This window comes from Xenopus laevis, chromosome 7S (genome assembly GCF_017654675.1).
Source record: "Xenopus laevis strain J_2021 chromosome 7S, Xenopus_laevis_v10.1, whole genome shotgun sequence".
Classification (NCBI taxonomy): domain Eukaryota; kingdom Metazoa; phylum Chordata; class Amphibia; order Anura; family Pipidae; genus Xenopus; species Xenopus laevis.
Genome location: NC_054384.1, coordinates 73,736,929 through 73,758,653, shown reverse-complemented (window position 1 = coordinate 73,758,653; position 21,725 = coordinate 73,736,929). Strand labels below are relative to the sequence as shown.

At 37.9% G+C, this 21,725-nt stretch overlaps 1 protein-coding gene across 5 annotated transcripts in view; it reads right to left on the bottom strand.

Moving 5' to 3' along the window:
* LOC108705523 (dixin-like) overlaps nt 1-21,725 on the bottom strand; it is an 82,432-nt gene that overhangs the window by 29,134 nt on the left and 31,573 nt on the right. For 3 of the 5 annotated variants that reach the window (XM_041571391.1, XM_041571393.1, XM_041571390.1), the window contains 4 exons: nt 21,314-21,443; nt 19,472-19,597; nt 16,267-16,516; nt 12,534-12,626 (listed from right to left, as the gene is read on the bottom strand). In XM_041571391.1, coding sequence (XP_041427325.1) covers nt 12,534-12,626; nt 16,267-16,516; nt 19,472-19,597; nt 21,314-21,443 — 599 coding nt within the window. Of the gene's footprint in view, nt 1-8,748; nt 9,762-12,533; nt 12,627-16,266; nt 16,517-19,471; nt 19,598-21,313; nt 21,444-21,725 lie in introns of those variants that run through there. The other 2 variants (XM_041571392.1, XM_041571394.1) reach the window with 2 other exon arrangements.

Here is a 21,725-nt window from a genome sequence, read left to right as displayed (position 1 = left end):
ACAGTAAATAAAATTCTACCAAACCATCATCTGTGCAATTGGGTAATCATAAAAAGAAAATTGCTATTTTAAAAAATAAGGATCAACCATTGGGATCCTAGGATTCACCGTGCACACAAACAAACCAAAATGATTCGCAGTCCAGGCCTGTCCCAAAACTACAGTTAAGGGAACTAAGCACCCAGCTAGACAGCTTTTGTTTTGTGCCGAACACTGGCGACTTTTCTCTAGCGTTAATTCGGCAGTGCAAGCATTTCAAAGCGAAGATGTGCTACCATTCATTTCTTCCTAGCGAAAATTCGCTAGTGATCTTGCGCTCAGGTCAATTTGCATACTGCGGGTAATCTAAAGTTGTATGGAGTTCTTTATTTATGGAGTTCTTTATTATAATTGTTGATGCAAAATTGGTTTAAGTTAGTGGTTTATATTACACATGTCCAGGGAACCTTAATAAAGACAAGAGAGTTAATATAATGCCCTACACATGAGCCCACTGTAAAATTATGTTAGGAAATGTCTGGAAAATAACGGTTCCCCAAAAAAAAGTTTGCTAGGACTTTTGCGTTTTTTGAACTTTGATGCATTTTCGGCTCACAGGATATGATGTAATTGATAGAAGATTGAGGAAGATCTCTAGCTGCTTTATAGCACTTCGACTGGTCTGAGATGGTGAAGGCAAATCTGGTGAAAGAGGTAACGTTCAGTAAAATCTGCATTTTATTGAATTTGCAGAGTAATGACCGTTCGCCATAGCAAAAAGTCGCCTGTTAATAGAGTGCGAATGACCACTAGCAACGGTCTGTTTCGCTAATAAATTGGCGCCTGCGCCTGTTAGCAAATTGCTGATGTCCCTGCTGGCAGCAACTCTGGCAAAAAATTGCTAGCACTTCGCTCTTTAGTAAATCTACCCCTTAGTCTCTTGGTAAGAAAAGACGATTAACCCGCCCAGGACTATGGCGTGAAAAAAACCTCAAATGCTATATCTACAAATTGCAGTGTGTCTATATTTATACAGCTTCCTCACATGGAAAAAAATCACCAAGAGATTATTCATCTAAATAGTGTATTGATGACACTTTCTGTATCTCCAAGGCAACACTGTCTGCGAGATGTAGTCTGTTTTTTTCCAGAAACATCACCACAAACACTACAGTCACTAAGTTCATGTTGAGCAGTGGTATATTTCTGTCCATGACATGCATTGGAACAGAATGCTTTAGAACTGGAAAAGGAAACTGTTTTCTATTACATTTGTAATCAATGGAATTCTTCACAGTAATAAGCCAGTATCATATAGCTGACCCCTATCTTCTTAGGTAAATGTCCAATCTCAATGAAATGCAATTCCATTTAATGTATTTGCCAATAATAGGCATTGACCAACTAATGTCTGATTTTCTTGCCATCCCCATGGGATATGGTAATTTTGTCCTTCAGGGACTGTGTACTTTGTATCATTGTGTAATAGCATCATTGTCATCATTAACACATATTTATAAAGCACCAACATATTCTGAAGTGCTATAGAGTAAGTGGTTGTATAAATTTAAGATACAAATTACAAAGCAAAAAACAACAGTTACAAGTGGGGTTGCCACCTTTTCATTTGGGGGAAAACGGGCTGGGGTGGACGGGCCAGTGACACCGGGGGATGGGCCAGTGACACCGGGGGCGGGACGAATGACATTGGGCGGATGACGTGGCTACTGGGGGAAATCACTTCCCAGCACTTCAATGAGCTGTTCTGTATATCTGGAAGCACTGCTCTAGAACAGCTAGAAGGCACATGTTAAATAAGCAATTTCTGCAATCTTGTAAGATCATATCTTGAAACATTGCTTTATTTTCCTTCAGATGCTCTTCTACACATCTTCACTCTGCTATTGATTGAATTCATTAGGCTACCAATTTGGATTAGCAAATTGTCTGACACAGCTGTGAAATTGAGGCCATCTGATCTTAAAATATATCATGGTTTGGACTCAAAATCAATATATTCTAAACACAATACCAGGAAGCCAGAGGACTGTATCAACATTGTGTGGAAGGAAAATGTTGGTTGTTGTACATCTAATACTACATGTATCTACCAGGAATCTGTTAACAATAGTTTCTGTCCAGATGTCGTTCAGGCAGTTTTTGTTGTCCTATAAGATCGAGGTTTGGATCTGCACATTAATACAGTTAGGGGCCAATTCATTAACTTCGAGTGAAGGATTCGAAGTAAAAAAACTTCGAATTTCGAAGTGTTTTTTGGGCTACTTCGACCATCGAATGGGCTACTTCGACCTTCGACTCGAAGGATTCGAACTAAAAATCGTTCGACTATTCGACCATTCGATAGTCATAGTATTGTCTCTTTAGGAAAAAACTTTGACCCGAATGAGAGTATTCTGCACTCTGCAATGTGGCATGAACAGTAAATAAAATTCTACCAAACCATCATCTGTGCAATTGGGTAATCATAAAAAGAAAATTGCTATTTTAAAAAATAAGGATCAACCATTGGGATCCTAGGATTCACCGTGCACACAAACAAACCAAAATGATTCGCAGTCCAGGCCTGTCCCAAAACTACAGTTAAGGGAACTAAGCACCCAGCTAGACAGCTTTTGTTTTGTGCCGAACACTGGCGACTTTTCTCTAGCGTTAATTCGGCAGTGCAAGCATTTCAAAGCGAAGATGTGCTACCATTCATTTCTTCCTAGCGAAAATTCGCTAGTGATCTTGCGCTCAGGTCAATTTGCATACTGTGGGTAATCTAAAGTTGTATGGAGTTCTTTATTTATGGAGTTCTTTATTATAATTGTTGATGCAAAATTGGTTTAAGTTAGTGGTTTATATTACACATGTCCAGGGAACCTTAATAAAGACAAGAGAGTTAATATAATGCCCTACACATGAGCCCACTGTAAAATTATGTTAGGAAATGTCTGGAAAATAACGGTTCCCCAAAAAAAAGTTTGCTAGGACTTTTGCGTTTTTTGAACTTTGATGCATTTTCGGCTCACAGGATATGATGTAATTGATAGAAGATTGAGGAAGATCTCTAGCTGCTTTATAGCACTTCGACTGGTCTGAGATGGTGAAGGCAAATCTGGTGAAAGAGGTAACGTTCAGTAAAATCTGAATTTTATTGAATTTGCAGAGTAATGACCGTTCGCCATAGCAAAAAGTCGCCTGTTAATAGAGTGCGAATGACCACTAGCAACGGTCTGTTTCGCTAATAAATTGGCGCCTGCGCCTGTTAGCAAATTGCTGATGTCCCTGCTGGCAGCAACTCTGGCAAAAAATTGCTAGCACTTCGCTCTTTAGTAAATCTACCCCTTAGTCTCTTGGTAAGAAAAGACGATTAACCCGCCCAGGACTATGGCGTGAAAAAAAACTCAAATGCTATATCTACAAATTGCAGTGTGTCTATATTTATACAGCTTCCTCACATGGAAAAAAATCACCAAGAGATTATTCATCTAAATAGTGTATTGATGACACTTTCTGTATCTCCAAGGCAACACTGTCTGCGAGATGTAGTCTGTTTTTTTCCAGAAACATCACCACAAACACTACAGTCACTAAGTTCATGTTGAGCAGTGGTATATTTCTGTCCATGCCATGCATTGGAACAGAATGCTTTAGAACTGGAAAAGGAAACTGTTTTCTATTACATTTGTAATCAATGGAATGCTTCACAGTAATAAGCCAGTATCATATAGCTGACCCCTATCTTCTTAGGTAAATGTCCAATCTCAATGAAATGCAATTCCATTTAATGTATTTGCCAATAATAGGCATTGACCAACTAATGTCTGATTTTCTTGCCATCCCCATGGGATATGGTAATTTTGTCCTTCAGGGACTGTGTACTTTGTATCATTGTGTAATAGCATCATTGTCATCATTAACACATATTTATAAAGCACCAACATATTCTGAAGTGCTATAGAGTAAGTGGTTGTATAAATTTAAGATACAAATTACAAAGCAAAAAACAACAGTTACAAGTGGGGTTGCCACCTTTTCATTTGGGGGAAAACGGGCTGGGGTGGACGGGCCAGTGACACCGGGGGATGGGCCAGTGACACCGGGGGCGGGACGAATGACATTGGGCGGATGACGTGGCTACTGGGGGAAATCACTTCCCAGCACTTCAATGAGCTGTTCTGTATATCTGGAAGCACTGCTCTAGAACAGCTAGAAGGCACATGTTAAATAAGCAATTTCTGCAATCTTGTAAGATCATATCTTGAAACATTGCTTTATTTTCCTTCAGATGCTCTTCTACACATCTTCACTCTGCTATTGATTGAATTCATTAGGCTACCAATTTGGATTAGCAAATTGTCTGACACAGCTGTGAAATTGAGGCCATCTGATCTTAAAATATATCATGGTTTGGACTCAAAATCAATATATTCTAAACACAATACCAGGAAGCCAGAGGACTGTATCAACATTGTGTGGAAGGAAAATGTTGGTTGTTGTACATCTAATACTACATGTATCTACCAGGAATCTGTTAACAATAGTTTCTGTCCAGATGTCGTTCAGGCAGTTTTTGTTGTCCTATAAGATCGAGGTTTGGATCTGCACATTAATACAGTTAGGGGCCAATTCATTAACTTCGAGTGAAGGATTCGAAGTAAAAAAACTTCGAATTTCGAAGTGTTTTTTGGGCTACTTCGACCATCGAATGGGCTACTTCGACCTTCGACTCGAAGGATTCGAACTAAAAATCGTTCGACTATTCGACCATTCGATAGTCATAGTATTGTCTCTTTAGGAAAAAACTTTGACCCGCTAGTTCGCCACTTAAAAGCTACCGAAGTCAATGTTAGCCTATGGGGAAGGTCCCCATAGGCTTTCCAAGTTTTTTCTGATCGAAGGATAATCCTTTGATCGATGGATTAAAATCCTTCGAATCGTTTGATTCAAAGGATTTAATCGTTCGATCGATTATTCCTTCGATCGTTCGATCAAACTATTTGCGCTAAAATCCTTCGACTTCAATATTCAAAATCGAAGGATTTTAATTCCCAGTCGAATATCGAGGGTTAATTAACCCTCGATATTCGACCCTCAATGTGCTGGCACAGCAGCAATTATGATCCAACCAGCCTATTTCCCACCTCAAATGGGCATATCGGTGAAAATCTGCTGGTTTGTGAACTTCACCAAACGAGCAGAACTTATAATATACTGTATTGCCAGCTTAAGTGTAGAACTGCTTAGCAATCTAGCTCAATACACAGCAGAGATTTGTGGTCATTGTTTCCTATTAAATTGAATCCAGGGACAATTTCCCATGTACAGTATGACCCAACAAGATTTTTTTTTCCCTTTAGCAAAAACACTTTGAAAAGTGCATTTGTTTTGATTATTTGTCCTAAAAAAATGATTGCTCCGTGGTGCTCACTGGCAGAACCCCAGGCTGGTGCAGTTTTCTGCTGATTGGAGAACCGGCCCAGGGTGTCAGGTAAGTAAATACAATCAATAGGGGGGTGGCTAACTTTTGGCACCCCCAAGTATAAATTACTTTCCTTCTCCTTTAATGATGCACTGAATCAAATATTTTAGGATTTAGCCTAATTTGCATATGTAAATTAGAAAACCGGGGGAAGGGGGAAAGAGAACTTCCTTGTTTGTGTGACAAAAGGTCACATGTTTTTTTGGATTTGGTTTGGCCAAGTACTTGAATTTGGCCGATTCCGAATTCTGCTGAGAATGGTGAATCTTGGACGAATCCTGGACCGAACCTGGATTCGGTGCATCCCTACTTTTAATAGCATATTTTCTTTAAGCAATACTAACATGTTCCTGTAAAACCGTGGAACATATCAGTATCATTTGAAATTAGGTTACTCAGGAAATAAGTACAGCGCTAGGTATGTCCCTATTCCTACCACCCAGTAACCATCATGAACATTAATGCTTATACAACATGTATTAATGGTAGTATACATGTAACTCATTACATTGCTGGATTTAAATCATTTTTAAAAATGACTATAATCTTACAGAGGATATTACTAGCATGTTGATGCCAAACCCTCAGAGACAGTAAAACACAATAGGCAAAGAGCTACAAGACAAGTACTGTGACAGATGCAGTGCTGGTCAATAAGTACAAAAGAATCATGTCACCACTTCAGTATGGAGAGAGGTTGATTATACATGTGCTGTAAGGGGGTGTTGCTGATTAGTGCAGCAGAGAATAGTAAATGCATAATACAAGAACACCACAAAAGATTCATTTACAAAACAAATGTGCTGAAACACACCGATATATTGGTGGGAATGAAGTTTCCATGAAGCTAAAAAAAAAGCTCCGGATATAATAATAAGAAATTTTTTAAATACTCTCTACCAAAATCCCATGGAAATAGTGGCCAATGTTGTGGATAAAGCTGGTGGGTGTGTTTGGCCATTATTAGGCAGGGCCTGGAGATTGAGGCATGGTCTTAATTGTCCTGACTTTGACTTTCAAATGTTAGGAAGTAGGTAATTATGTTTCAGATGCATTAAATGCTAAGAATTGATCTGGGGTCTGGAGAATTATGAAGAGAATGTCTAAGCACAAGCAATAATTACAGGCATCTTTATGTGTATTTAAAACTTATGCTAAGTGAGTAAAAAATAATATTTTGCCCCTTATTTGCAGAAGCGAATCCCATTGCAAAAAACAAACCTATATGAGTGAAAAACTAAATATGTTAAGCCTTATGTTAAGTGAAATGTCACATACTTACTAGGATGGTCTTTGATAATAGCAACCCTTCCTGTGGGCCCCACAGCAAACTCAAATTAGGGCCCCAAAAATAAATACTCTACCAGTATATATTGAAATTACTCATTAATTAGGGACTTACAGTCCTCTACATTCCTGGCCCTGCTGTAACCACCGGGTCTGCTGCCTCCATAATTAAGCCTCTGAACCCTTCATCGAAAAACATGCTATGCTTATGGCACTGCATACAGATTTCTTTCGCACAATCTTGCATGTTGGCCACTGAATCTCATCTGTTCGTCCCACTAATTGCTACTATACAGTCTGGGGCCAAGTTTGGTGGTGTTTGAATCCAGTAAGCATTCCAGCAAACATGAACTGGAATATGAGTAAGAAAACCTGGAATAAGAGGCATGCGAAATTATATAAAATCTGCAGTATTGGACCCTGGAAGCTTTATGAGTATGTGTGTTTGTCTGTGTTTATCTACACCTATTCCCATTAGTACTTGCCTTTGTCTGTCCCTATGACTGCCTGAGCCACTGTAAGTATTAACATACCCTACAAACACATACCTGCATCTATTTTCATGTGAGATGTTGTGTCTTCTATAGTGTGTGTCTTTGTCTTTACATATGACTATAAGTCTCTATATATACACAGATATACAGATTATCACATAAACAGATAATCGAAATGTCACTTACAATCTAGCATGCACTCTTGGGTATACAAATTGAAACCATCTCATACTCTGATGTACATACTGTACACACAAGGGTGAGCAGAAACACACAACCACCCAACCCTATATGGGCATGTGCTTACAGGACAATTGTCGATACTCACACAGAACCACATACAGAGACAGACGTACTGGAAGGAACGTAAGCAACAATATAGGCATGTCATCTGTGTATTTATCACTGTTCATCTGTATTCTTGTGAGCCCATGTTTACCTGGACTTGTCCGAAAGGTTTGTAAGTATTTCACTACAAACCTTTGTGCGAGTGAATATATTCACCATGGAGATGGAAGCATGAGTACATGCCGAAAAAATGCTTTCAGCTGGAAACATTATGGGGCAGATTTATCAAGGGCCGAAGTGAATTTGAGGGAATTTTCGAAGTAAAAAAATTAGAAATTCGAAGTAATTCTTGGATACTTCGACCCTCAAATAGGATACTACGACTTCAAATTTACTTCTAATTCAATTCGATGTAAAAATAGTTTCAATATTCGACCATTTGATAATCAAAGTACTGTCTCTTTATAAAAACTTCAACTTCAATACTTCACCAAATTAAACCTGCCGAAGTGCTATGTTAGCCTATGGGGACCTTCTACAGCATTTTGCTAAGTTTTTGAATCGTTAGATTCGAAGGATTTAATCGTTCGATTCGATATTCGAATTCGAAGTATTTTAATTTGATGGTCGAATTTCAAAGTATTTTTAACTTCGAAATTCGACCCTTGATAAATCTGCCCCTATATTATGCTGCTGTCAGATGTAAAAAGAGCACTGTTTTGAGGGTGGGTATTGGCCAGCTCTATGAATCACTACTCAACAACAACATATAGTCATATTTATAATACAATATACAACTTCTTGCAGGCATTTCATACATATCTAATATATATATATATATATATATATATATATATATATATATATATGTTTGTAGATAAGGACCCAGGCTGCTGAAATCACATTGTGTGGGTGTGCTCTGTGTTTTATATATATATATATATAACACACATATATATATGTATATATATATATATGTATGTATATATATATATATATATATATATATATATATATATATATATATATATATACAGTATATATAAAACACAGGGCACACCACATCTTGGCACACAGTATTTCAATATCGTTTTTTTAAAAATATTTTTTTTCTGTTTATACCATAGTTCACCTTAACTATAGTCTACATCAGACTTCACACATTCAGATTTCCCCATAAAGCTCTGACAGGCAGAGGTGATGCACATCTCTCACCATTTCACAAGCTTCCCTCCCATGATTCCACTTCAAGGCTTTGACATCACAGACTCTGGAGCCATACAGCTAAGTGAGCCATGCTTGACAGCAGTGTCCTCTTTCCAGATTTTGGCTAGCCAAGGCTGTTGCTATTATCTTCCTACCACATCCAGCTATGATGCACGTTCTCCATCATTTCATTCCTGGTGCTTCTCTGTGGCATCATCATGACACCTTGCTTCTCAGAGCTGTTCATCTTGGAATTCTCTTATATGTACTCATAAGAGCCCCTTGCCGTGTTTTTCAGTGCAAACTCCTCACTCCATTCTGCATTGCCTTTTTGCTGTAAACATCCAGTCTGGTTTCTCTCTTCCTCAGTGTATCCTCAGTGCATATAAGAGGCTTCTCCTTTCCAGCAGAACAACTGATATATGCGTGTTTTTAACAGAACCATTTCGGAGCACCCATCCTTGCACTAATCAGAGCTATTCAGTGATCCCATTTAAGAAGCTCTGTTGCATATTTCCTCTTGCTGTCACCCTGTGCCTAACAGACTATTCTTCTCTTCCAGCATCACGGGAAAATGAATACAAGCTAAGGCTGGGAGGGCGGAGGGAAGAACTCATTATCCAATAGGCAAAGGGGATCTCTTGATGCCCTGGGAATATGAGGCATTTTTTTGGCATTTCCTATCTGAATTAATTATCTAGTACCTCTGGGAACACAATCTGTGATGAACTGCTATGTTTAGGATTATGGCACTGATGCACCAAAAATCCTTAAAGCTCTATTTCCTTATTATGACTCCACAAATGACTCACTATATGTTGTTGGTACAATTACATTTTAGTTCTGCATTAATACCTCAACGAGCAGATCTTCAAATATAAACAATATAAACAATAATTGTAAAAAAAAAATACAGCTATTTTTGACTGCTGGGGACAGTGACATTCTCAAAAGAAGCAGAAGAGGAAGGCAAATCATTCAAAACTAATTAAAAAAAATAAAAAACAAGAGCAACTAAAAAGTTTCTAATAATATAAAATTCTATACTGTATTCTGTGTACTTGCCCACTGATCTTAGGGGATGATTTATTCATTTTGAGGCCATGTTTTGCCATGGTTCATGTAAACCACAGCAGGGGGAGATGCAGTGCACGTCAGCACGCTGCCGAAAATGTGAAGGTTTTAGTGCCGTCAAGTGATATTGCGGGCATGCACAGAACCCCCTCCTGAAGCCGTTCCACCGATGTCACTGAAGGTCAGATTTTTGCCTACAACCATGCAAAATCGTCAGAATCCTCAGGGGGAATGTATGTAAGTGACAGGAGACCGGGGGACACAGAGCAAAATCTGGCAACTCCCAATAAAATAGGGTGGGTTGATTTTCTCAATCTGAGGTTGAAGGGAGTCGTGCTGGCAGAAGGATGGCCATGCCATAATATACAAGACCAATTGTTTTAAAGCATTACAGATACGTTCCTATAAAAATAATAGGAATGTGTCAGTATCAAGTAGTTGCTGCACCCGCAATAGTTCCCCTGAAAGCCTCCCCCATAGCCGCCTCCAGCCCAGCGAACCTCCACTGACTCGACCCTCCAACACTGCTAAAAGATTTTCTGTGCAGTTTCAGTGATGCTGGGCTGGGGGCGCCTATGGGGGAGGCTTTCAGGACTTCAGCCTATGGAAGGATCGCTCTGCCCCCAGCCCAGTGTCATGGAAGCAAGACAGAAGATCAGTTAGCTGTGTCAGCGGATCAGCTGCGCAAAGGTTCGCGGAACTGGGGGCAGCTTTGAGGGAGACTTTCAAGGGAACTTTTGCGGGTGCAGCAACTACTTGATACTGACAAGTTCCTATGATTTTTATAGGAAAGTGTCAGTATCGCTTTAATGGAGACTGCTAGTTGATGTAGTCTTCTCGCTGACAGCTTGTATTTCAGTTGTAATCCAATTAGCCTGATATTAGCCATCTTAGGTGGGCATATGAGGGGAAAGATTTACTCGTTTGGCAAGCTCACCAATCAAGCAGATCTTATAGTGTATTGCCAGCTGATGATGGACAGGAAGGCTATGACCGAAAATAAGGAATGTCATGGGAGAACGTCAGAAACCAATCTTTGAGAATATTTGTTTGTATATCTTTATACATTATATTTAGTGCTACTTGTATACACATCCCTGTACATTTCTACATCTGAATATCATTTTATATATTACGTTCTGCATATTCCCAATAGATGAATACCAAGCAGTTATAAATAAAAGGGAGTTAAATAAGGGCTTTAGGAGTAGTTTGTCTTGAATTAATTGCCTGAGGCCACAAGAATAAACATGCATCAAGGGCTAGAAAGATCACAGAAATTTCACTTCATATGAATAATTAATCTATTCAATTGTTTGTCATGCGCTACTGTTAATAATAAGCGTACCCTTCATTAGCAATGCTTATCCAGATGGTGAATGAATGGAGTTTCAGTAAGGGAGGTTAACTATCTTTCATCCAACTGTAAGCACTACTAAATTACTCTATAAAAATGTTTCATGTGCTGCCTTGTAAATGTGAAAATGTGTACAAATACCTAAGAAAGCAATGTTTCCTAGGTGCTTTGTTGATTCATTTAAATAACAGAATTATTCAGTCAGGATTTACCAAACCTATACCCTGGGAATCATGAATTAGACTATTTGCCACCTAAAACCTGCCAAGTTCATGTGTAAGTCAATGGGAGAGGTCCAGTGACCCATTTGAAAATGCTAATAGCCTTCCTGACAATCAAGTTTTTTTTCTTGGAACTTTTCAGGTCGGTAATATTCGTTCAAGTTTTAGATACTCAATTTTTTTCTTAAATAACCTCACAATTGAATTTTCAAATTTATTAGAGTTTAAAAAAACACATGAATTCGGAATATGACCTTTGATAAATGGGCCTACACATGTTTTAAGATAATGCATTTGGTTTTGATATTAGGACTGAGTTTGAAACCTACCCCTTTACCTTCTTAACTTAAAATGTTCTAAAAGTTTAAAAGTTCTAAAATGTTTAAAAGTATTCACATTTATACCCTTCAAATGTATTTGCAATTTCCAAAAACATGTGCAGGCAAATCTCTGGTGTGTCAGTAACACCAGCCCTAAATGGGGTATCCCAGAAGTGACACAGGATGCTGTGTCTAATCCATTATCCTTTCTTTGGATGGTTTTGGATCAGATTACATTAAGATATGTCAAAGGTGATTAATTGGAAGCAATCAACCCTTGAAACACAGATTAAATCCTAATTAAATAGTGCAAAGTATCCTGGCCCACAATTTAGATAATTATGAAATATCCATATCAGTTTAGAAGAGGCTGAGCCTACAGGGGATTTGCATGTTTCTATAGTTCTGTGCTTTTGTAAATACAGGCAGTCCCTGGGTTATGTACGAGATAGGGTCTGTAGGTTTGTTCTTATGATGAATTTGTATGTAAGTTGAAACATATACATTTACTTATTAAATGCAACTTAGACAGATGTCTGTCTTAACATAGTATTTATTTTTATCTTTCTGTGCTCTGCAGTAGACAACACACAAACCAGAGGGGATTGGGGCAGATGGTTTATTAAAGTTAAATGCTAATAAAAGTCAAGCAAAACACAGTATGTTACTGTAACCCCCGTTTGTAAGTGTGAGTTGTATGTAAGTTGGGTGTATGTAACTCAAGGAACTCCCTGTTCACCGGTCCCATTCAAATAAGTTACCCAGAGCAGCAGAACATATATGTGATATTACTACAGGCCCTAGAAATTCATTGTTACTTACCTTGATGTCTCTGATGAAGAATTCCCTTCATATTGCTTCACCATTGCCCTCACACTCCAGTATGGGTTGCCAATCTCTTCAACACTGCTGTTTCTAAAAAGAGGTTTCTGCCATTAGTAAGGAAATGAATGCTGTATATATGGCAATTTTGACGATAGGTGGTATGGGTCAATAAATCTGGATGCCTTGATATACTTGCCCTAGTGAATTATTGTAATTATATTTTTTATATTTATGTGAATTGTATTTCTAATAATGCACTTATTGTTACTTTTTATTTCAATGACCCCTTGTTTGTTACTACTAATTTATCGTTTTGCTGTACAGTGCTTTGCCCTCAAGGAGCGCTTTACAAATAAAAATATACATACATCCATACATCCATCACTCCCTTGTTGTTTTTTAATAATTTAATTAGAAACAGTCTGTAATGTTCTGTTGTTTGGGCTTTGTGTGCTATAATTATGGGCTTATTTAGGTGTTTGCTTCTATTTCATTTCGACATTGTCTATCACTCATGAACCGAATATGTTGAGGGGGGGGCATATTTTTTTTGGCATGATTGCAGATCAACTAAACCTTTAGGAATGTATGTAAATGAAAACTCCTGGCTTTTAAAAGTTGAAGAAGACTTCAGATCAGGCTGATGTCTCTATACCAAATTATTCATAAGGCTTATGGTGCAAAAAAGATCCCCCAATGTCTTGACAAGATTGCCTTCAGTGACATGCTGTGGAATGCTTTGGAATTATGACAAAACCACATTGATCTAGTCTTGCAGACAAGCAGGTCCGGACTGAGAACTAAAATAGGCCCTGGCATTTCAGCTACACAGAGGCCCAATCAGCCCACTCAGAGGCCCAAACAGCCCCCACCAGCCCACTAAATGCTGACTTTCTATGGGACCTTATAGCAGCCCCTCTGGCATTTGCCAGAACCCACAGATTGCCAGTCCGGGCCTGCAGACAAGCATGTACTGTATACTGTAGATCCTCAAATTAAGTAAACTTTCTATTGAACTACTCCTCTTTGCATGCTGCTTTCCAATTGGAAACTGTGGGGTATACGCTATATTTTATGACAGCAACTTCATAGTAGCAACAGAAAGAGGACTGCAATTAGCATCCGAAGCCCATTTTGATACAAAAGGGACTACTGCTGCGAATTTTGGTTGTACAGGTATGGGACCTGTTACCCAGAATGCTCGGGTCCTAAGACTTCCCGGATAATATGTCTTCCCTTAATGTGGACCTTCATACCTTAATGGGGGAATGTAATATGTGTTGTTAGCGCAAAAACATTCGCAGACACCTTTGCGAGAGTTAGCGACCATGTTTGCATCCTTTTTGACCGCTTACAGTCCACAACGACTTCCTCGAAAAGTTTGTGGCCAAATAAGTCTGTTGCAAACATTCGCAGTTTATGTGATCCTTCCATAGGCTAATTACAAATGAAAACAGGACTCCGGCCTATGAAGCGATTGCGCTGCCCCCCAGCCCAGCGCGACTGAAACAACTCAGCAAGATGAGTTATTTTTTTGTTTTTTTATAGGAACTTGTCAGTATCACTTTAAACCAACTCTTATGGGAAGATTTATTAAGGGTTAAACTGAAAATTCAAATTCGAATTTTCGATTTTGTTTATGGTCAAAAGTTTACAAGTCAGTAAAAATAATGCGAGTTTTTAATATATATATATATATATTATATATTAAATAACCCCCAATCAACTTTCGAGTATTTTCGAATTTAATAGAGCTTAAATAAACTCACATGAATTCAAAAGTCAACCTTTAATAAATGTGCCTCTTATTATGTTATAGAATGTCCTATTCATAGTACCTTTCTAATTGATCTTCATTTTTTTATTTGATTTGAATTTTTTTTATTATTTATTTTTCTATCCAGACTCTCCCATTCATCAACCAGCTAGCTGCTAATAGTCCACACTGGAGAAACACTGAACAAAATGCTAAATAATTGACAAAGCACAATAAAAAATAAAAAAAACAACTGCAAATAGTCTTAGAATATGAGTGTCTGCATCTTACGAAAAGTTATGGAAAAGGTGAACAACCCCTTTCAGCGTAGTCGGAAGTCATTCTGTGGTCATTGTAAAAAAAAATAATAACTTTATATTTATTTTTATGAGTTCATCTTTTCTATATAAGCCAAACAGAATGAGCTCATTTAAAAAAAAAGAAAAAAAAGGGGGGGGTTATATTTTCCCTTTAAGTGTAGTCAATAGTCAGGCAATGGTTATGGGTGAGTTCAAGCAGACCTAGAAACAAGCCAAACCAAGCAAAGGTCACAAGTAAGGCTTCAGACAAGCATAAAAACTGAGACACAGGGGCAAATTCACTAAAGGGCAAATTCTCACCAGCGACTGCTTCGACACACTCCACAATACTTCGGTAGGCGCAAATTTGTTACCACTACGCTAATTCACTAAAATGCGAAGTTGCGTTTCAGCAGCCAAATGCTAGCCGTTACTTCGGCAGGACGAACATTTCCTAGCGAATTTTAGCTAGCGTTCATTTCTGCCTGGCGCATTTCTGCTAGCACTCTTGCGCTTAGGTTATTTTGAATAGGGCGTATCTAAAAGTCGTATGGAGGTCTTTAATAGTAATGTTGGTGCAAATGTTTGAAGTGGCCACTTTTTCAAACACATGTCCAATAAGCCATAATAAAGACATTAGCCCACCCTTTTACAAATGTGGCATGCCCCTCAAATTGGTTTTAAAAAATTGTTCACACATAAATCTTTAATAGTTTGGACTTTTGAAGGCAATCCCGCTTTAAAAAAACAAAAGTCGCCAGCGTTTTTTACAACTTAACAGGATACGTCACTGACATAAGATTGTGGAAGATGTAGCTTAATTTTATGAGTTTGCCTGGTCTGAGGTGTGAATTAAACTCTGGCGAAAGAGGTAAAAAAATCTTAGTGAATTTGTGGAGTAATGACAGTTCGCCAGAGTGAAAAGTCACCTGGCAAATGGGTGTACGAACGCTAGCGAGAGTCGAGTCGAGCAAATTGTCCTCTACACCTGTTAGTGAATTGGCGATGTCCCTGCGGATGGGATTTCTGGCGATTAATTGCTAGCGTTGGCCACTCCGCACTTTAGTGAATTTGCCCCCCAGTCAGATCCAGAAGTAAAAGCACAGAGAAACAGGATTACAGGCATCAGATAACAAGGCTTTATAACCCCAATAAAACTATGTTATGTTAGCATTCTCTGTTCCAGACCCTACACTGGCAGTAGCCTCCTGTCATGCCTGCACCAGGAACAATTTAACTGGCCCAGGTGCAGGCACATGTGGGACAAAGAAAAAGCCCAAGGAACAGTGGATGAAGAAAATTAAATAAGAGAATCCAGCAATGTCCAAGAAAAAAACATATCTAAAAAATGTCATCTAGGATCCTGGGAATACAAATGGATAAGGCTACTCCACCTGTGCTACAAAACTTGTGTGCTACAAACCGTTTTTATATCCAACCTACTCTGTTATCTTAAATATGTTTTCTTTTACGATTGTAATTTTATGCACATAGATTCAATAAAAAGCAAACAATGTGACATATCCAACAGTTTCTTATATGGTAATTCTGAAGACACAGTAAGTTCATACACTTATGTGTAAATTATATGTAATGACAAATTCAGTTTAACAAATGCAAATGAAATATCTGTGCAATAAAGATGCCAGAGGGTAATAAGGAACCTTTACACTACCTTTGTCTGTACAGGAAAATATCCCGGCCAGATTGAGACACGTCCTGTCGAACATCTGCAAGAGCAGCAGCTGCACCCTGAGCCATTGCAGCAGTGGAATGGGGTCTGTGGTTGTCCAAGGAAGCTGACTGCTTTTTCCCTGTCCCTCCCACCACATTTTGATTTGTGAATCTTCCAGAGACTGGTTTAAAATGAGCTGCTAATGTAAGAATAAGTCTCATGATGGATTTCAGATTCCCATCGACGATATCTGTCAGATACAGAGAGAATTGTTAGGATTAATTTGGTTTAGTTTAGTGAGATTCTCTTAGATAATACAATAATACATACAAAAATTGTGTTATTGTGATATTTTATAAATTAAGTAATCGTAATCATAATATTCAGTGAAAGCAAAAAAAAGGACTGAATAAAAACTGGGATTGTTAAAAAGAATGAAAGAGGCTCTTAAAGAAGGAAGGTCATCAATATGTATAAATATATAGGGATTCACCAAATCCTATTTTTTTTTAATTCAGAAACTAAATACTATTTTACATATGCAAATTAGTAATATCCTGGCAGAAATGATCCACGTGTGAAGTGCTTCGTGTGGTCTAAAGCTCTGATATTTTAAGGATGTATGTTTTATTGGCCAGGCACTTAGATTGGGTTGCATCCCAAACAGAACAGAATTCAATGCATCCCTATAAATACACAAGGGAACAAGCAACAAATACTCTGATGCCATATTCACCATATGACATCCTTTAGGAGGAGGTCTCTTCTTCAAGGACCAGTAACACCAGAAAATTATATATTGTTCTATGAGCTTAAAATGTCATTATTAATGTTACTTTTTATGTCTTATTTTTTCATTCACTTCCTCTCCTACTCAAATTGTTGTATTTCACACAAACCACTGCCTGGTTGCTAATGTAAACAAGACCCTAGAAACCAGATAGCTGCCAAAATGCTAAACTGGAGAGCTGTTGAACACAAAGGTAAATAACTGAAATTCACAAAAAATAAAAAATACAAACCAAATGGAAATTGTATTAGAATATCAATAACTATTTCATACTAAAAGTTAATCTGAAGGTCAACAACCCCTTTAAAAAAAATTATGATGCAGATGGTGATGTTATAAGACTTTATAAATTATTTGTAGTAATAAACATTTTGTTCTGTGTCTCTTCTTTCTGCAAAATGACCCTAGAAACCAGAGAATTACTTGAAAAAGCCAAAAAAATTAATAGGACAGACAAAATATCATATTTACGCATACATTATTACAGGGATAAATGTACCTGCCTACAATATAAGCAGCTACTAGAAGTACCATAGTAATTAATGAATATAGCATTTCCCAAAACAATCAGATCCTTAGATAAGGGATATATATATAACAAAAAAAGTCCACACTCATAGGTCTTTTATGATGAAAAAAAGATTGGTTTATTCAACGTTTCGGCTCCTAGACTCGAGAAGACTGTATATATTATTAGACACACAGGTAAAAAATGGTAAATAATATGCCTGGGTGCAAAAATAAGGTAAAGACATAAATGGAGGGCCACAGTTGCAGGTGTTTTATTGAGGAGACTAACATTTCAGTTAGATCCCTACACTTTTTGTGAATGAATAAACAAGGGCCTCATAAACACATACTGGTGGGTAGGGATGTAGCGAACTGCCGATTTGGTGTTCGCGAACGCCGTTCGCGAACACCGGCAAAAAATGCGAACGTTCGCGAACAGTTTGCGAACTTCGAACACCCGCTAAAATCGTTCGATTCGAACGATCGAAGGATTTTAATCGTTCGATCGAAGGATTTTCATTCGAATCGAACGATCGAAGCCATTCGATCGAATGATTTTCATTCGATCGAATGCTTACAATCGTTCGAACGAATGGAAATCATTCGATTTTTAGCGGTCGAAGGAATTCGAATGGTCGAACGATCGAACGCGAACTCAAAATGCGAACGTTCCCAAACGTTTGCGAACATTCGGCGGACGCGAACGGTCGAAGTTCGCGCGAACTAGTTTTTTACATTAAGGGGCAGATTTACTAAGGTTCCAGAGAATTTTCGAAGTACAAAAAGTTCGAATTTCGAAGTAATTTTTTGGATACTACGACTTCGAATTTACTTTGATTCAAAGTAAAAATGGTTCGACTATTCGACCATTCGATAGTCGAAGTACTGTCTCTTTAAAAAAACTTCGACTTAAACCTGCCGAAGTGCTATGTTAGCCTATGAGGACCTGCTAGAGCATATTTCTAAGTTTGTGGGTATCGAAGGAAAATCGTTTGAATCGTACGATTCGAAGTATGATCGGAGTACGATCATACGAACGTACTATGATCGGAATACGATTGTACGATGAATAAAATCCTCCGACTTCGAATGTCGGAGGATTCTATTCGATGGTCGAATTTCGAAGTATTTTCCACTTCAAAATTCGACCCATGATAAATCTGCCCCTTAGTATATTTTTGTATCTTTATGTTACCTTGTGAGTTTTTGTTGCTTATGTTATTACCGTATGTTCCTTCAATTTTGTTTGTTTATGTTTATGTTGTCATTTCTGTTTGTGTTTACTCATGGATATCCACATAACAGTGACATAGCTTGACGTCATCATCAGCACTTTCAGGCCCGTTTGTTTGTTTTTCATTCACTTTGATAATGGCTAGGGATCTAGCTGAAACGTTAGACTCTTTCAGTTGTGATTTGAACTGTACAACTTTATTGGATTACCACTCGAAAATACTCGAATTTATTTATCAAGTTTTCGAGCGAAAAACAGCATCAAACACCCCAAAATTTGTGAAGGTTAAAAACATCTTTAAATGTTTAAAGGGCCAGCTGCTATTGACATTTACATGAATTCGGCAGGTTTTAGAGTATTTTCAAATTCAGACTTTTAGCAGATTTGGGGCATAATAAATCTCGAAAAATTCAAAATTATTTTTTTATACTAGAAAAACTCAAGTTTTAATAAATAACCCCCTGTGTTTCACTTGGAAATATTGCCAAGCTCAGTACCTTATGCAGGTGTTGAGTTGAAGCCTACCATAGGTGGCCTCTGAGAGTATCTAAAGGACTTTGTATATTTTAAAATGCAGACAGGCTGCCAGTAGCATAACATACAGTAAAAAGTCCTAAAGAGAATAAAAAACAGAAAGAAAAGCAAATTATAGCCTGTACTGAGACGCTCACCCTTGGCTGAGGTTTGGTGCATTCGGATCTTCTTGGAGGCCACAAACTGAAGAACTTTCTCCACATTGTCTCTTCTCTCCTGTACACAGTTTGGCTGATGATGGATACCACTTACATTTTCCCCAGCTTTTGAAGAGAGAGAGAGTAATAGTTCCAATTTACTGTGCATGACAACAGAAAAACACACATGGTCCCAGCAGCCCAACTGTTTAGTAAATCATACCAGGTAGTTGGCTTCCTTCTATGTTTGACTGCTTAGGGAAATCTGTCATATGTCTCTAAGATAAGGTCTTACTTTACTATTATACATAAGATTCCCTGGACTAATTAAAATGTAACCAATGCTACCTGATTAAAATGTAACCAATGCTACAAGCATTGTCACCTATACCAGATCTGCCATCAGAAATGTTTGGGGCTCATACAAGTTGCAGTACAAACATGTTTGGCCACACCCATCGTGTGTGATACAAAAGTCATCAACTTTAACCCCATAAACCCAGGTAGTTGGGTTTTGCTAGGACAAATTTTGAAATTGTTTGGTATTTTTTTTCTACCATAGTTACTATGATACAAACCCACCAATCACTGAAAAGCAGGGGTGTAACTATAGAAGGAAAGACCCTGCAAATGTTGGGGGCCCATGAACTTTAGGGGGTCCTGTGGAACTGGCAAACAGCTGCAATATATGTTCAGGGGAAATGTCTTGTTTAGGTGCCCAATGATCTTGCAGTGGGGTGCAATAACTTTTTATGCTACTGATGTTAATGTAGGAGACACATATAATTCAGTAAATAGATCCCAATACAAACAATTGGCGTTACACTATAATCAAGTTCATATAAATAATTCCATTAATGATTTTGCTAATTAATAGTAAGTTCATGGGGGGCAGTGGAGTTTGGAGTTTATACCTGCTCCTGTTGCACTGATCTGTGTTGTCATTGATTGATACCCATGTTACATAAGTTTTTTTTTGCATAAGCTAAATAAATTGCTTAAGTTTAAGGAGCCAAATGATCTTGCTATAGGGGCCCAATAATTAGTCAGTAGTAGTTCAAATTAATACTAAAAATAATTATCTATCGTGCTAATAAGTCAATCAATTTATTGATTATCAGTGTAATTTTCCTTAAAGGGATACTGTCATGGGAAAAAAAATTTTTTTCAAAATGAATCAGTTAATAGTGCTGCTCCAGCAGAATTCTGCACTGAAATCCATTTCTCAAAAGAGCAAACAGATTTTTTTATATTCAATTTTGAAATCTGACACGGGGCTAGACATTTTGTCAATTTCCCAGCTGCCCCATGTCATGTGACTTGTGCCTGCACTTCAGGAGAGTAATGCTTTTTGGCAGGCTGCTGTTTCTCCTTCTCAATGTAACTGAAGGAGTCTCAGTGGGACATGGGTTTTTACGATTGAGTGTTGTTCTTAGATCTACCAGGCAGCTGTTATCTTGTGTTAGGGAGCTGTTATCTGGTTACCTTCCCATTGTTCTTTTGTTTGGCTGCTGGGGGGGAAAAGGGAGGGGAGTGATATCACTCCAACTTGCAGTACAGCAGTAAAGAGTGATTGAAGTTTATCAGAGCACAAGTCACATGACATGGGGCAGCTGGGAAATTGACAAAATGTCTAGCCCCATGTCAGATTTCAAAATTGAATATAAAAAAATCTGTTTGCTCTTTTGAGAAATGGATTTCAGTGCAGAATTCTGCTGGAGCAGCACTATTAACTGATTCATTTTGAAAAAAAATTTTTTTCCCATGACAGTATCCCTTTAAGCTTTTTAATTCATTTAATATCCACAGTATAGTATACTATCCACAAATGTGAGCACTTACCTACAATTTCTAAAAGATGTGCTAACACAACACCATCTCGAAGGTCCTGTCTTAGGTCTTGCACTGGGTTAAGCCCCACCTTCTTTTTCAACTGAGAATTCACCCAGGCAACATATGCTTGAAGTTGCTGCTGTAAGACAAAAAAAAATAGCTGATTCAGACTTGGTTTGATTTGCTAAGAACAAAAAGGAAAAAAAACACAAAACACTCAATTTCTATAGCTATTGCTGCTATTATGTCCCAGTACTGACCACTTCTGCATGTGTCTTGGTGTTACTGTTCTTTTAAATGTTAGGGGGTTATTTATCAAAATTCGAATTATGATTTTTTTTTGATTAAAAAAAGTCTGACCAAACTAGAATACATGATTTGACCTTATTTATTATTAAAAAAACCTAATTTTAATCGGATC